This window comes from Vidua macroura, chromosome 19, assembly GCF_024509145.1.
Source record: "Vidua macroura isolate BioBank_ID:100142 chromosome 19, ASM2450914v1, whole genome shotgun sequence".
Lineage (NCBI taxonomy): Eukaryota > Metazoa > Chordata > Aves > Passeriformes > Viduidae > Vidua > Vidua macroura.
In genome coordinates this window covers 1,076,951-1,089,415 of record NC_071589.1, presented here as the reverse complement: position 1 = coordinate 1,089,415, position 12,465 = coordinate 1,076,951, and the positions used below count along the sequence as shown (strand labels likewise).

Below are 12,465 nucleotides of genomic sequence, written 5' to 3'. Positions count from 1 at the left end.
CCTACTTTTCTAACTACCGTCTCTAACTCGTGCCTCTCTCTGAGAGTCCAGCCACAGCTGGGTTGGATTGGCCACCAGGCTCAAACAATCCTCACCAGAATCCAACCAAGCAATCACCCCAGGTAAAATTCTCCACACACATTCCACATGGGAAAAACAAGGAGCAGAAATAGAAATTGTTTTCTCTTTCTTTCTCTCTGTGCACCTCTATGTAAAAATCCTGAGAGAGAAGAATGTGCCTGCCACCCCTGTGCTCCTCCAGCGCAGGCACAGCTCAGGAGGGAGCTGGGGACAGGAATTCCCAGGGCCAGAGCCCAGCCAGACCTGTCCCAGCCCAGCTCCAGCAGTGCCAGGGCACCAGCCCTGGGGCCAGCAGGGCTCTGCCCCCAGGAGGGCTCTGGGTGCCCTGCTCTGCTTCTCACCCACCCAGAGATTGGCAATTTCCCTCCTGCCCCTCACCTGAGCAAGGACACAGCTCCCAGAGCAGAGCTGGCTGAGCTGTGAGGGAATTACTGCAAAACCCACCTGCACTGGTGACCCTCCTGCAACACAACACCTCCACGTCTCTGCAAGCTCACCCAGAACTTGGACTTTGTTTTGGCATTTTGTGCTCCCAAAGGAAAGCTGTTGTTTTCTCCCCCAGAATCACTGTCCTTGCCCAGACATAAATAAATCGATCTGGTAAACAATTTAAAATATATATATTAAATGCTGGGATAAAACAGTTCTTTGAAGATTATCCTTCCCTCCTTCCTCCAGTTGCTTTGGCATCTTTAGTTTATTTCCCCAGCACAGACATGGAGTAAGTGTTACTATTTGAGCTACATAAAGAATTAATAACCTAGAAAAACCCACTTAACAAACCTCTATCAATAATACCTAACCTGGAAGCCTGTCCAGGCTATCTCTTGAAGCAGTAGCTGATGAACCTGTGAACCTGGAAGGAATGGAATAAGCAAAGCCCAACAAAACCAAACCAGAGAAGACCAACAAATATCCTGGGCAACTGAAAAGGGTTAATTGAAGAACCTTTATATCAAACAGGGCCGAAATAGAAGTTATGAAGCACAAAAGTCTACATTTTGCCAGTGCTGGGGTTCATTTATTTGAAACTAAATCTAAAGGAAAGGTTTTAATCCCAAACCATTGCCTCTGTGCCATGGCAGCTCTTTGCATGCAGCACCCTGAACTCCAACACCTTGATTTCCTGAATTTGTTACCCACTTCACTCTCCTGCTGTTCCCCTGCAGAATTTCAAAATGAGACCTTTTTCAAACCAGCACCACTCTGCACAGCCTCAATTTATTCACAGGAAGATGGAACTGAATTTTCCCAATTTCCTGACTGCCATCTCTTGCAGAAAGCAATATATGAACATATTGGTGGGCTGGCTTCATGGCTTGGCAGGCAGAGAAACACAGAAAGGATGCTTTTAATGAGCCAAATTTAATTGGGAGGGACCAAATGGTAGCAAAATCCTTCGCAGCTGTTTTATAACTGCAAGTCTCCCAGTTCATCACTGTGCCTAAAAAAGCAGGAAAGGGCTTTGTGCATGGAAACCAAACACATGAAAAGTAGAGATTGTTTAAAACCCCTCCAAAAAGCTTCTTGGTGAGCAGCCCCAGGAGGAATTATCAGGAATACATACACATCTGCTTAACAAATGGACAGCCATTTAATGAACCCTATCCTGCAGTGGGTGGACTGGGATGGAATTGTCAGGTGGGAATAAGAGCTGGGATCAGCACTGCTGAGCTCCAGTAACAGCCCAGGCTGGATGGAGAACCAGCCTTCATTCATTTTTCAGCTGACAGAGGTGGAGGAGCACATTAAGAATTGAAAGGCAAGCAAAGATGCTGATTCACCTTGAGCTGATGGATCAGCTGTTTGAACACATTCCTGCTTTACCCAGGAACAGACAGCACCAACCCACAGGCACAGGACACCCTGGAATGCACTCTCCAGGCAGGGCTCCAGACACAACCAGTAAAGGAGAGCTCTGACAGAGAGGTTGGTTATACAAGCTCCCCTTCAGGACACTACATGTGCACTTTGAAGGGTTCCAGATGCTTCCAGCCTGTATCCAGTAGTTTATCATGTAGTAATTTGGGTTCTGGTAAGCTGTCCTGACCTGCACAGTTCAGGATCCTGGCACTGACCTGTTTCCACCTCCATTCCATCCCCACATCCTGGGAGGGAGGTGGCTGTGAGTGAGCTGGCAAACAACCCGAGTTATTCCCAGGTGAAAACACTTGGGAGTTCAGGCTCCATCTGGAGCCAGGCCTCATGGCCTGTCCTCCCTTACACCCACATCAGCCCTTCCCTGCACACACATTGTGAGGAGGAGCTCGGGGTAAATGAAAGTCCTGGTGCTGTGCCCTGCACAAACAGCTCCTGGAGCTGTTGTGGCTGCTGAGCTGGTCTCTTCTGCCGTGCCGTGCCATGCCATGCCAAGGCCTCCTCAAAGCACCACCTGAGAGCTCCTCAGCACCATGAGGTGCAGGCTGGGCAGCTGTAAGAACCACTCTGCATCACCAAAACACAGGCTCAACGTTCGTCTGCACTTCTTCAAACAGAAAAAGTGACAGATCCACTCTATTGCTACATAAATAATTAAGCTGAAGGAAGCATCTAGACAGCTCTCCTTATTGCCTGAAACAGAAACCAGCCATTCCCAGCCCAGCACTATCCCATAACTGATGGAGTGGAGCACACTCTCCAGTTGCTAAATTGCCTCAACAGAGCATTTTCTTTGCCTGGTTTTCACTTCCTGGGGTTACAGACTCACCTTTCACACCCCAAGCTGAGTTCCCTGAGCAAGACATGGTTTTCTCACAGAGCACTTTTCCTCCCTGAAATTATCCAAGTCAAGCCTTTAAAGAAGGGCAGGCAGCTCTCAGGCCAGAGGGGATGAAGGTGAGGCTGTGCCCTGGAACCAAAGGGTGTTCAACAAGGGCAAGGAGCAGCCTGGGGAGCTCAGGGCAGAGAGGCTGGGATCACAGCCACAGATTTACTCAGGGCAGGAGGAGAATGAGAAAGGGAACGAGCCCCACACATACACCGGGCAGCAGTGGAAAAGCTCAGCCCACACCACAGCTGATGTGTTCTCCAGAGGTGGGGCTGAGCAGAGGCTCAGCAGTGCTGAGTTTCCACGCTCACAGCCTTCAGGTGATGTGCTCAGAGAGAACCCCCAGCCCAGGCCATGCCCTGCCAGCTCCTCCTCTCACACAGACACACTCAGGGTCACAGCCTGGCCTCAGAACTGCCTCAGCCACAGCAACTGCTCGGAGCTAAAACATGAGCTGAGCTTGCACCAGGGCCACAGGAGCATTAATATCCTTCCACAAGGCTCCTGGAGAGCTGCATGTCAGAGCCTGACTGCTCCACAGACAGCCCCACAGCAGCTCTGACACAGGCACGGGCTGGAGGGGTGTCCTGCAGCACACTGCACCCACCTGAGCACTTGCACAGGAGAGAACAATGCCAACTGCTGCTCCTTTCTACGCTCTTAACCCACCATTTTTTACAGAAACACAGGGTTTGACAAGAACAAGCCCTTTTTCATACCTCTGCTTACTGACTCACTTCCTTGAAGTCCCTCAGACATTTCTAACCCTGCACAGAGCTCTCTCAACTTGATCACATTAATGAGTCTTCCAAAAATCAGAGTCAACATAAAAAAAAAGTTCTTGTGTCAAAGCAGTTCCAATGTGAAGCCCAGCATTTCTTGTGCCACGTGCTGGGTATTAGATCCAGTGATTGGCTTGTGGTAGGAAAGGGAATGAAGTAACAAACTCCATTTCTTGCAGGTTTCTTTTAATACCAATCTTTGACACTCAGTAACGTGAAACATTCCCAACTGGACCAGCAGGAAAATTAAAGCAATTAGAACACAGATGCTTATATAATACCAGAGATTGTTCTAGGTTACACTCAGGCCTCAGAGGAGGCAGCAGCTTAACAGAAGGAACAGCTTAAAGGCAGCTCCTCCAGTGCAGGGCTGTAAGAGCTGCCACCCACAGCAGGCTCTGGAACTGGGCACTGTGGCACAGCTCCCATTCTTTCCCTTTTCTATTCCAGTAAAATGGAAAGTACATTCAAAAGTGAAATAACAAGGCTGCAGACCCATTACAGAGGTAACACTTGCAATTATCAACAAATACCTGCTGCAGTGTTTTACTTGCACAATAGTGAGCATGTTTTCTACTTCCCTGGTGCAAAGAAAAGCCAGCAGCCCTGTGCCAGGAGAGCAGAACCAGCAGGAGGCTTCCAGGAACTCAAAGCCTCACATAAACAGCTTCCAACGCTTTTTCAAAAGTCTTGGCTTAAAAAAAAAACATGGGGGAGTGGGAAGATAATGCACAGCTCACTGGAGTCTGGGGACTCTGAAGCTGAATCTAAACCTTTCCTCAAGCTTCACCAGCTTGCTGTCCTTCCTCTAGGAACAGCAAAACTCATCACTCTAACCTGACTCTCCCCACAGCACACACACCTGGGTGCCTGTCCCCACCTGAGCCCCCAAATGCAGCCCAGGGCTCCCCAACATCCCCCACCAGTCACAAGAGACCATCTGGACACTGGCACGGAGTCACACGTTTGAGAAATTCTGTTCCTTTTATCCTGCTGGCTGAATGGGGTCAGGAAGCAGTTCAGGAGAAGCTGCAATGATTTATGGGGTACCAGAAAGCCACACAACCACCTGTGGGCAAGGCCTGCCTGCAACAGATGTGGCAACAGCAAGGGTTTTTAAAATAAATCACTATAAAGCACACTGAAATTGGAATACTTTGGTTTTACTGCAGCTTAGTTACACCCTGTGCTTGAGTGAGCAGTTCCCTCATCCCATCCTGCTGCAGGGGAACTTCTGACTGCACAAGCCAGACCCGTGGTCCTGCCAGAAAAGGCACTCAGCCTCCAAAGATTACAGACCCCCTGAGTGGGAGCTGTGCCATTTATCCCAGAACTGTTCAGCGTTCACCTGCACTCACCAGTCAGACCATTACAACCCAGCCACCTGCAGCTCAGCTGCTGGAGTCCCTGGAAAACCAGGACTTTGTGGCAAACCAGTACAGCCATGAGAGACCCACTGGTTTTGACAGGATATTTCTGTCCACAAGAGGTACATAAGGTGATGCTTCTAAATTTAAAATTTAAATTTAAAATTTTAAAAGTGGGATTAAAGAGTCTTTCTTGCCATCAAAAGAGCTTTAAATTGCTGGGTAAAGTGTCACCTAATGTCTATCACAGCTTGTGATAAAGAATTAAGTGTGGTCTTGAAAGAGCAGCATGCAGGGCTGAGGGACCCTCACCATCCACTCTTCCCAGTGGATTTCATTTCTCCATCCCATTGTCTGATTCAAAAACTTCTTCCCCCCATGAAATCACATTCTGCAGACACAACTTGAGCACAAACCAAACTCTAGGGCTGATATCTAGAAGCCTCCACAGTGGCATTTTACATGCAGGTCTTGTAAGAATAAAGATGTTTATCCAGGGTACAGAGCTCAGTGAGCCAAAACCACTGACTTGAACTACTCCTTTCTTAAACCAACACCTCCAGAAAGTCACCTGGAACTCAGTTCATGGGATAAAGATATTCAGGAAGCACCATAAAACCAGTCTGAGCAAAATGATGTTTATTCCAAATCTTCAAAGGACCTCCTAAGCCTGTGGGCATTCCTCCTGGGTGCCCTCCCAGTGAACCACCTCCAGCTCCTGATCTGCAGCTGAAGGATGTCACTAATGCAGCCCAAAGCCAGGATTAAAGCTGGCCACTCCAGAGCAGGGCAGCCACAGCAGCTCAGTTTTGAACTGGAGAATCAACGTTCACAAGCATTTGCAGGAAGTAAAACCCCCTCCAGCAGCACGTGAAGATCCATTTAGAGCATTAGTGACTCAAATGATAGGTAAGGAACATTGATACCTCTGGAAAAGCACAGGACTTGGGGAAGTTCAGCCATGAAACACAAGGGAGAGTGAAAACTCCAAGCAAAGGCAAAAGCAATGAAAAAACAACTGAACTACCTGCTGCAGGTGGCTGCACCTTCACAGAACCAGCACTAACACTCCAAATAAACCTTGTGGCAACCAATGGAATAGATGATGTTCAAAGTAGAGCAAGAAATTAAAGTTATGTCATCTCCAGAGCATAACTGGGATGGCCATGACTGACACTCCAACCACCTTTCCCAGCATTCTTGTACAAGCCCTGCTCCTTCTCACGCTCTGTGCTGCCATGAGCAGAGCCCAGGACAGAACTGTCGGAGTCTCCCCCAAATTGGGGTGACCCCGGGTGGTGGTAAAGTCTCTCCTCCAACCCGTGCCTTCAAAGAAAGACTCAGTAGTCTTCAGTTGTCTGGTCTCAAGGCAGTTTATTGCAATAATCTCAGGGCACACAGACTCCCTGACATTCTCTCTGACTCCTTCTCCCTCTGCGTCTCTCTCGCCCAAGGGCTGGTGCCATCTTTTATATCACACATTACCTATTAAATGTTTATAGTTTTTCCCCAATGCCTATCACCTATATTGAACAGTGGCTTTCTACTCTAAACCAATCTGTGAGTGCCAACACCACCAAGAACATGGGGGACAGGAAGGAGAAAGAAGGAGGACAGGGCACGCCCAAATCCCTCCATCTTAGAACTTCTGACCCCCATGTACAAAATTCAGACCCCTCTGTACAAGGCCTAAACCCCCCCTGTACAGCACTCAAAAATCCTTCCTTTCACTTTGTGATTACTTCTATTATAATATCTAAACTTTTGTGATTTCTTGTTCTTCCTGCAAAGTTGGTAAATTGTTCCATGGATCAGATTCAAAGCCACAGGGGTTTCTGGCTGCCTGCCAGGGTCTCAGAGGCTTCTGCCCTGGACCTGGAACATCCAAGAGTGTCTGAGGGACACCTTGGGTTCCGACACAGGACCAAGCCCTGACACCATGCCTTTACAAGCCCTGATCTTCCACGCTCTCCACAGCTCAGCAGTGGTGCTCAGAGCCTGAGATCATGTCTCTTGGCAGGCATCAGAGATGCTGCAAGTTCCAGAAACTGCTGGCCATCCCTTCTTGGATGTTACATGAAACCCTTGGAGTGAGCACCACTGCCCAGGTCACTGTGGGCCTGAGTCAGCCTCCTGTTCCTGCAGCAGCGTCATGTGGAGATCACAGCCAGATGACTGCACCCACCAAAGCCCTCAGCTCTGTCCTTTCTAGGGATTGAAAGGAAACCTGTGGCTGCTCCAGCTGACATTCTTGCATCTTTCACTTCCTAGAAAGGCAACACCCCATGCTGCCTGTTGGGAAGTTCCAGGACACCTGATCAGATTCACCACCTGCACCTCAACTGCTTGAGACCAACACCACAACACACCATGTTCATTTGGTTTTTATGGCAGTACTATCTGGAAAGCCAAACCAGCTCCTGTCAGCACGGCCAAACCACCAGAACTCACTTCAGCTCAGCTCACTTGGGCTCTTTTCCTTACACCAGGCAAACAGGAACCGTGGGCTGTGCCAGCAGCAGCAGTGCCACACTCATGGAGTTCAGGGATGCCCCACAGAGCCCCTGACACTCAAACCCCAACAGCTCGAGTTCCTGCAGTGTCCCTCTGGCCTGTGAATCTCTGCAGCATTCAGTCCTCCACACAGCCCAGCACTGCCCTTCTGCACACCTTCACCACCTAAGCCAGGTTTAATTTCAGCCCAGCAGCCAATCCTTGCAGCTGCACTGAACCAGTGCTCTTGGGAAGAGCAGCATCCTCCAGCAGCCCCTGGAACCCAGGCCTCCAGTAAAGCCCAACAAATCCTGGAGTTCCTCAACACACCCAAGCTCTCCCAGCTGGGGCAGGGAGGTCTGTCACAAAATCACATGCACTGACCCCCCTGCGAGGCAGCAGCATCACACAGGCGAGGAACAAGCTCCAGCCTGCCCCAGCAGAGCAGCAATGAATGCTCTCAAAGGTCAGGCACCTGCAGGACCTCAAACCCCACATCCATGAGCAGCCAGTGTCTCCCAGAGGGGGGACTGTCAGACCCAGATGACAGTCCTGTACCCTGTGTGCACACGAGTGACAGGTTCTGACACCACCCCACAAGCACCTGGGCCTGTGTTTGCACTCCCTGCACTACAGCTTGCTGTGACATTTAAGGCCTGCAGGTTTTTAACCTTCATAATGACATACAGCTATAATAGTTGTAATGAATTTCCTAACAGCCATAATTAGGATTGATACACAGACTGAAAACTTTTGACCTATCAACTTGTTTACTTTTAGTTTTCAATCTAGTCTCCATTAATTATGCAATTAGTTTCCCTATGCAGGAATCATTCCAGAAGTATTTTTCACCCAGCTCTGCTGTGAGCACCTTGGTGTAAAGCCTTGGAAGAGGAAGCTGACAAGGACACACAAATACAAAAAAAAAAAACCACTTTGTAGCTGTACATAATTTTTAATAAGTCCAAATCTTATCAAGGGTCAAGCTAAAAATGTACCCCCTAATCCCCAGATGGAGGGGAACATGAGCCAACTACAGGACTAAATAAAGTGGATTTAAGTGTTTATAAAGTGAACCAAGCATTTAAGCAGATGTTCCAGTGTCTTTTGAGACAGAAAGTCTCCTTGTAGCTGCTCCTGATTCCCCGACCCAACAAGTCACTGTGCAACCAGTCTGCCAAGAGAGCAGGAGCTGCTCCTGACTGCAGGCACAGAGCTGGGACAGAGCCCAAGGGAGGAGCAGGGTCAGACAGCACCAAGGGCACTGAGATTCCCAGCTCCAGAGCAAGATGGTGATAAGGCAGATGTTCAATCAGTGCTTCAAAACCACTGGAAAAAAACAAGCTTTATCTTATTGGTTTATTTTAAGCACTTGAACACATCCCTTCCTGGCCACTAGGCTGATATTCAGTTCCAAAAAGACATTTTGCACTCCCAGTACTCCCAAACTTCATATTTTAAATACCAGCAGAGCCTCTTATTGCCATTTTTAACACGCAGCAAGTTAAAACAAGAGATGTGCTCATTCACATGAACAGTTAAACACAGCAACCCAGCAAAGCGAGGGTTTGTCACCTCCCTCAGCTCAAGGAAGCCACTTGCCAGCCACTGCTCACTGGATCAGTTCAGCAGGAGGCAAGTGCTCCAAGGAGCAGCACCAGCACAGCCCCCCCAGGCTGCCACTTCACATTCTGTGGCTGAAAGATGCTCACAGAATTGTATTATTTGTTTTATGACAGAGTTCTAGACCTGTACACAGCACGGAAAAAGACTTTGGACTCGTGCAAACGCTGGGGATACAAAGTATTTAGGCTGCCAAAATCAAAGCCAAGACCTAACTCTAACAGCAGGGACGGCAATCAGGTAAGGTCAGCTCAATTAGCACCCAGAATGGACCCCATAATTACTACTTACATAGATGAGCCCAGAGTAATAGCGATCCTTTAAATTATGCAGTACAGAGGCTTCGTTTAAACAGGTTAATTCTGCCATGTCTTCCACTTTAGAGAACTTGGGAGGATTCATCTTCTGAACATCGTCTTTATTGACGAGCGCCTTCTTCCCGTTCTCCGCCAGTTCAACCAACACCTCGTCCCCTTTCTCCTCCTTGATGCTGGCTGCCTCGAAGCCATGGCGCTCCGAGGGGATCCACACCAGCTTCTTGGCAGTCCAGTCGGCCTGGGTGGCAGGGTTGTAGATGACAGCCCTGTCCACGAAGAGGTACCGCTCCGGATCCTCCTGCCCCGAGCGCTGCGCCATCCCGGGAAGAGCAGGCTCCGCTCCCAGTCACCCTGCAGGCAGAGAGGGAAAAGCAGGGAGCACGTTACACACCCTGCTCCGTGCCACAGCCACTGATCCACCAGCAACACCTTCTCTGGGAGAAGCAGCAGCAGCAGGCATCGCTCCCAGCCTGGGGAAGCTGCTGCACGGCTGAGGCCCTGCTCACACACACCTGTGCCACACTAAAGCTCAGTTACCTGTCCAGTGTCACCCAAAGGCAGTGCAGGACAGCCAGCGGGGACTGGCTCCAGCTGTGCAGCAGCAAGGGAGAGACATCACAGCAAGAGCTGCTGCGGGCAGGAAAAACACGCACCTGTGCTCCGGGCTCAGATAAGGAACAAGAGCAAACACAGCAGAAGCTTGGCAGTAAACTCAGCTGTGATGGAACAGTGGAAAACACAAATACAGAGACAGATACAAACCCATAAATCTGCTCACTGGATTCTGCTGCGAAAACCAGAAGGCGGCAAGGAGGGGTTTTAAAAAGGTGGATTTGCAACTACAGACGAGAACTTGGGACACTTGGGGCAGCTAAACCTTGCTCATATTCTTCCTGAAAACCTTTGCATTTCTACAGCCTGCTCCCGTTCTCAGTCCTGAGTGCTGACATCACCATATTCCAAAAAATGTCTCCAGATCTCAAGTTTACCTCCAGGCTCAAAACACTGCAAGGAATGATGCTGGATTTTCCAACAGCTCCACGGGTAATTTGAAGTAGAGAGAAAAACCACTGACTGACAAGAGCCCCTGTACACTCATTTTACCTGGCTGTCTCTACCCAAGAGAGGCAGGCCCTTGTCCCTTCTGTAGGCACTGCCACCACAGCCAGGATTCCTGGAGCTGGCAGATCCATCTGGAGCTGCCCACGGAGCCCCAAGGTAAAGCCTGACCCCTGGTACTGAGGACTTTAAACGTCTTGGTTTGTAACACACAACATCTTCCCTGCTGAAGAACCTCACATTGGCTACGGAACCCTTTCCCAGCAGGTAACCCAAAGGCCAGCTTGGGAACAAAGCCAGGGAGGCTCCCAAACTGCATTTGTCACCTTTCCTACTGTGGCACGTGCCCTGATGGAAGGTCTACAACCCAACCCTCCTGAGAAGAAGGTATAATTAAACAGGATAATTGCGTCTCCATCTAAGGCAGAGAGATTCGTTACATTGTCCAACTTCAGGGTACAGCAAGCCTGAAGTCACCGAACCCTTCAGAGGTGCCAGGAGCAGAACTCTTAGCACAGATGGCTTAATTCAAATCAAGATATGATGACTCAACACTTAAAGTATTTTAGGAGAGCCTCTCCGAGAAAATTTCCATGAATGAAGATGGAATCGTCCAGGGGACACCTCTAAGTGACAGCTGGACTCTTCCGCCAGGAAATTGAAGGTTTAGTCAATGAACGGCACATTTGGCAGGAGAAGCCCACAGATGAAATAAGCGAGCTTTGAAACCCACGTGAGAAAGGTGACTGTCCCCACGGTGCCAGGCTCCAACAAAGCCCTGGAACGCCAGTGCCACCCTGGCGTGCCAGTGCCCCTCGGTGTCAGGTCCTGAGCTCCCCGGGCAGGTGAGACACGGCCCAAGGCGGCCAGGACTGCGTTTTCACACACCGAGGGGCACGGAAACCTGAAGGTCAAACAAAGCTCATAGGAGAAAATTAACCATTATTGCAGCCCGACGGAATTAAAGGGTGAAGACTGAGACGAATGCGTTCGTGCACGCGTGCGTGCACCGGGCACACAGGAATGGTGCAAGCGGCGTGAGAGCAGTTCCCGAGATAAACCCGAACATCGGGGGAGCACAAGCACTCTCAGGGTCATCCTTCCAACCCCACAGAGCCCATCACAAAAGCCCCTCTGCCGAGGCAAAGCAAGCTGCAGCTCACCCTACCCAGGGCTCCCCCGCTAACAATGGCATTCAAATGAAACACACAAATGAGCGCATTTATCATGCAGGAATCCCAACGGACGACGTGCGAATAAAGGCAAAAAAAAAAAAAAAAATCCAAAAAAAAAAAAAAAAACCCAAAAAAAAAAAAAACCCTCACGCACGTTCTGAACAAAAGGGGGGCGGGGGGCGCGGCGGGGCAGGGCCGGCGGGGCACCCCCCGGGCCCGAGCGGCGCCCCGGGGCCGCGCCGCGCTGCCCCTCGCCGGGCCCGAAGGACAAAGAGGCGGCCGCGGCTCGGCCCGGCGGCGCCCGCAGCCCCCCGCCCGCGGCCCGCGGGGAAGGCAGGAAATGGCCGAGAACGGCCGAGAACGGCCCCCTCCTCTCGCGGCCGCGGCCGGCACCGGTGAGGGGGGAGCGCGGCGCGGGCGGGCGGCCCAACAAGGGGGTCTTTGTGCGCCGGGCCCGCCGCCCCCGCCACACCCCCGCCGCGGGCGGGACCCGCCGAGCGGCCGCCATCCGCCCCCCACTCCGGTGCCCCCGGCCCCGCCGGCTCACCTGTGCAGCGCCGGCCGCCGCCCGCCCGCCGCCCGCCGGCTCCGCCGCGCCCGCTCCGCCCCGCGCCCGCCGCGCTCCTTTAGCGCCGCGCCGGGCCCGCCGCCCCCCGCCGCACCGCCCGCCCCCGCCGCCGCGCGCCGCGCGCCCATTGGCCCGCGGCCGCGTCCGTCAGCGGCTCCGCGCGCTCCCATTGGCCCCCGCCGCGGCCGCTCTCCGGCCACAGCCATAGCAACCTCCGCACGCCGTGGGCCGGC

General features: G+C 51.2%; 1 protein-coding gene across 2 annotated transcripts in view; it reads right to left on the bottom strand.

Annotated features, from left to right (window-relative positions):
• MYH10 (myosin heavy chain 10) overlaps nucleotides 1-12,253 on the bottom strand; it is an 86,218-nt gene extending 73,965 nt beyond the window's left edge. For both annotated transcript variants that reach the window (XM_053994909.1, XM_053994908.1), the window contains exons 1-2: nucleotides 12,212-12,253; nucleotides 9,405-9,781 (exon numbers count right to left, since the gene is read on the bottom strand). In XM_053994909.1, coding sequence (XP_053850884.1) covers nucleotides 9,405-9,749 — 345 coding nt within the window. In that variant the 5' untranslated portion in view covers nucleotides 9,750-9,781; nucleotides 12,212-12,253. The remainder of the gene's footprint in view (nucleotides 1-9,404; nucleotides 9,782-12,211) is intronic.
• Nucleotides 12,254-12,465: the final 212 nt, after the last annotated feature.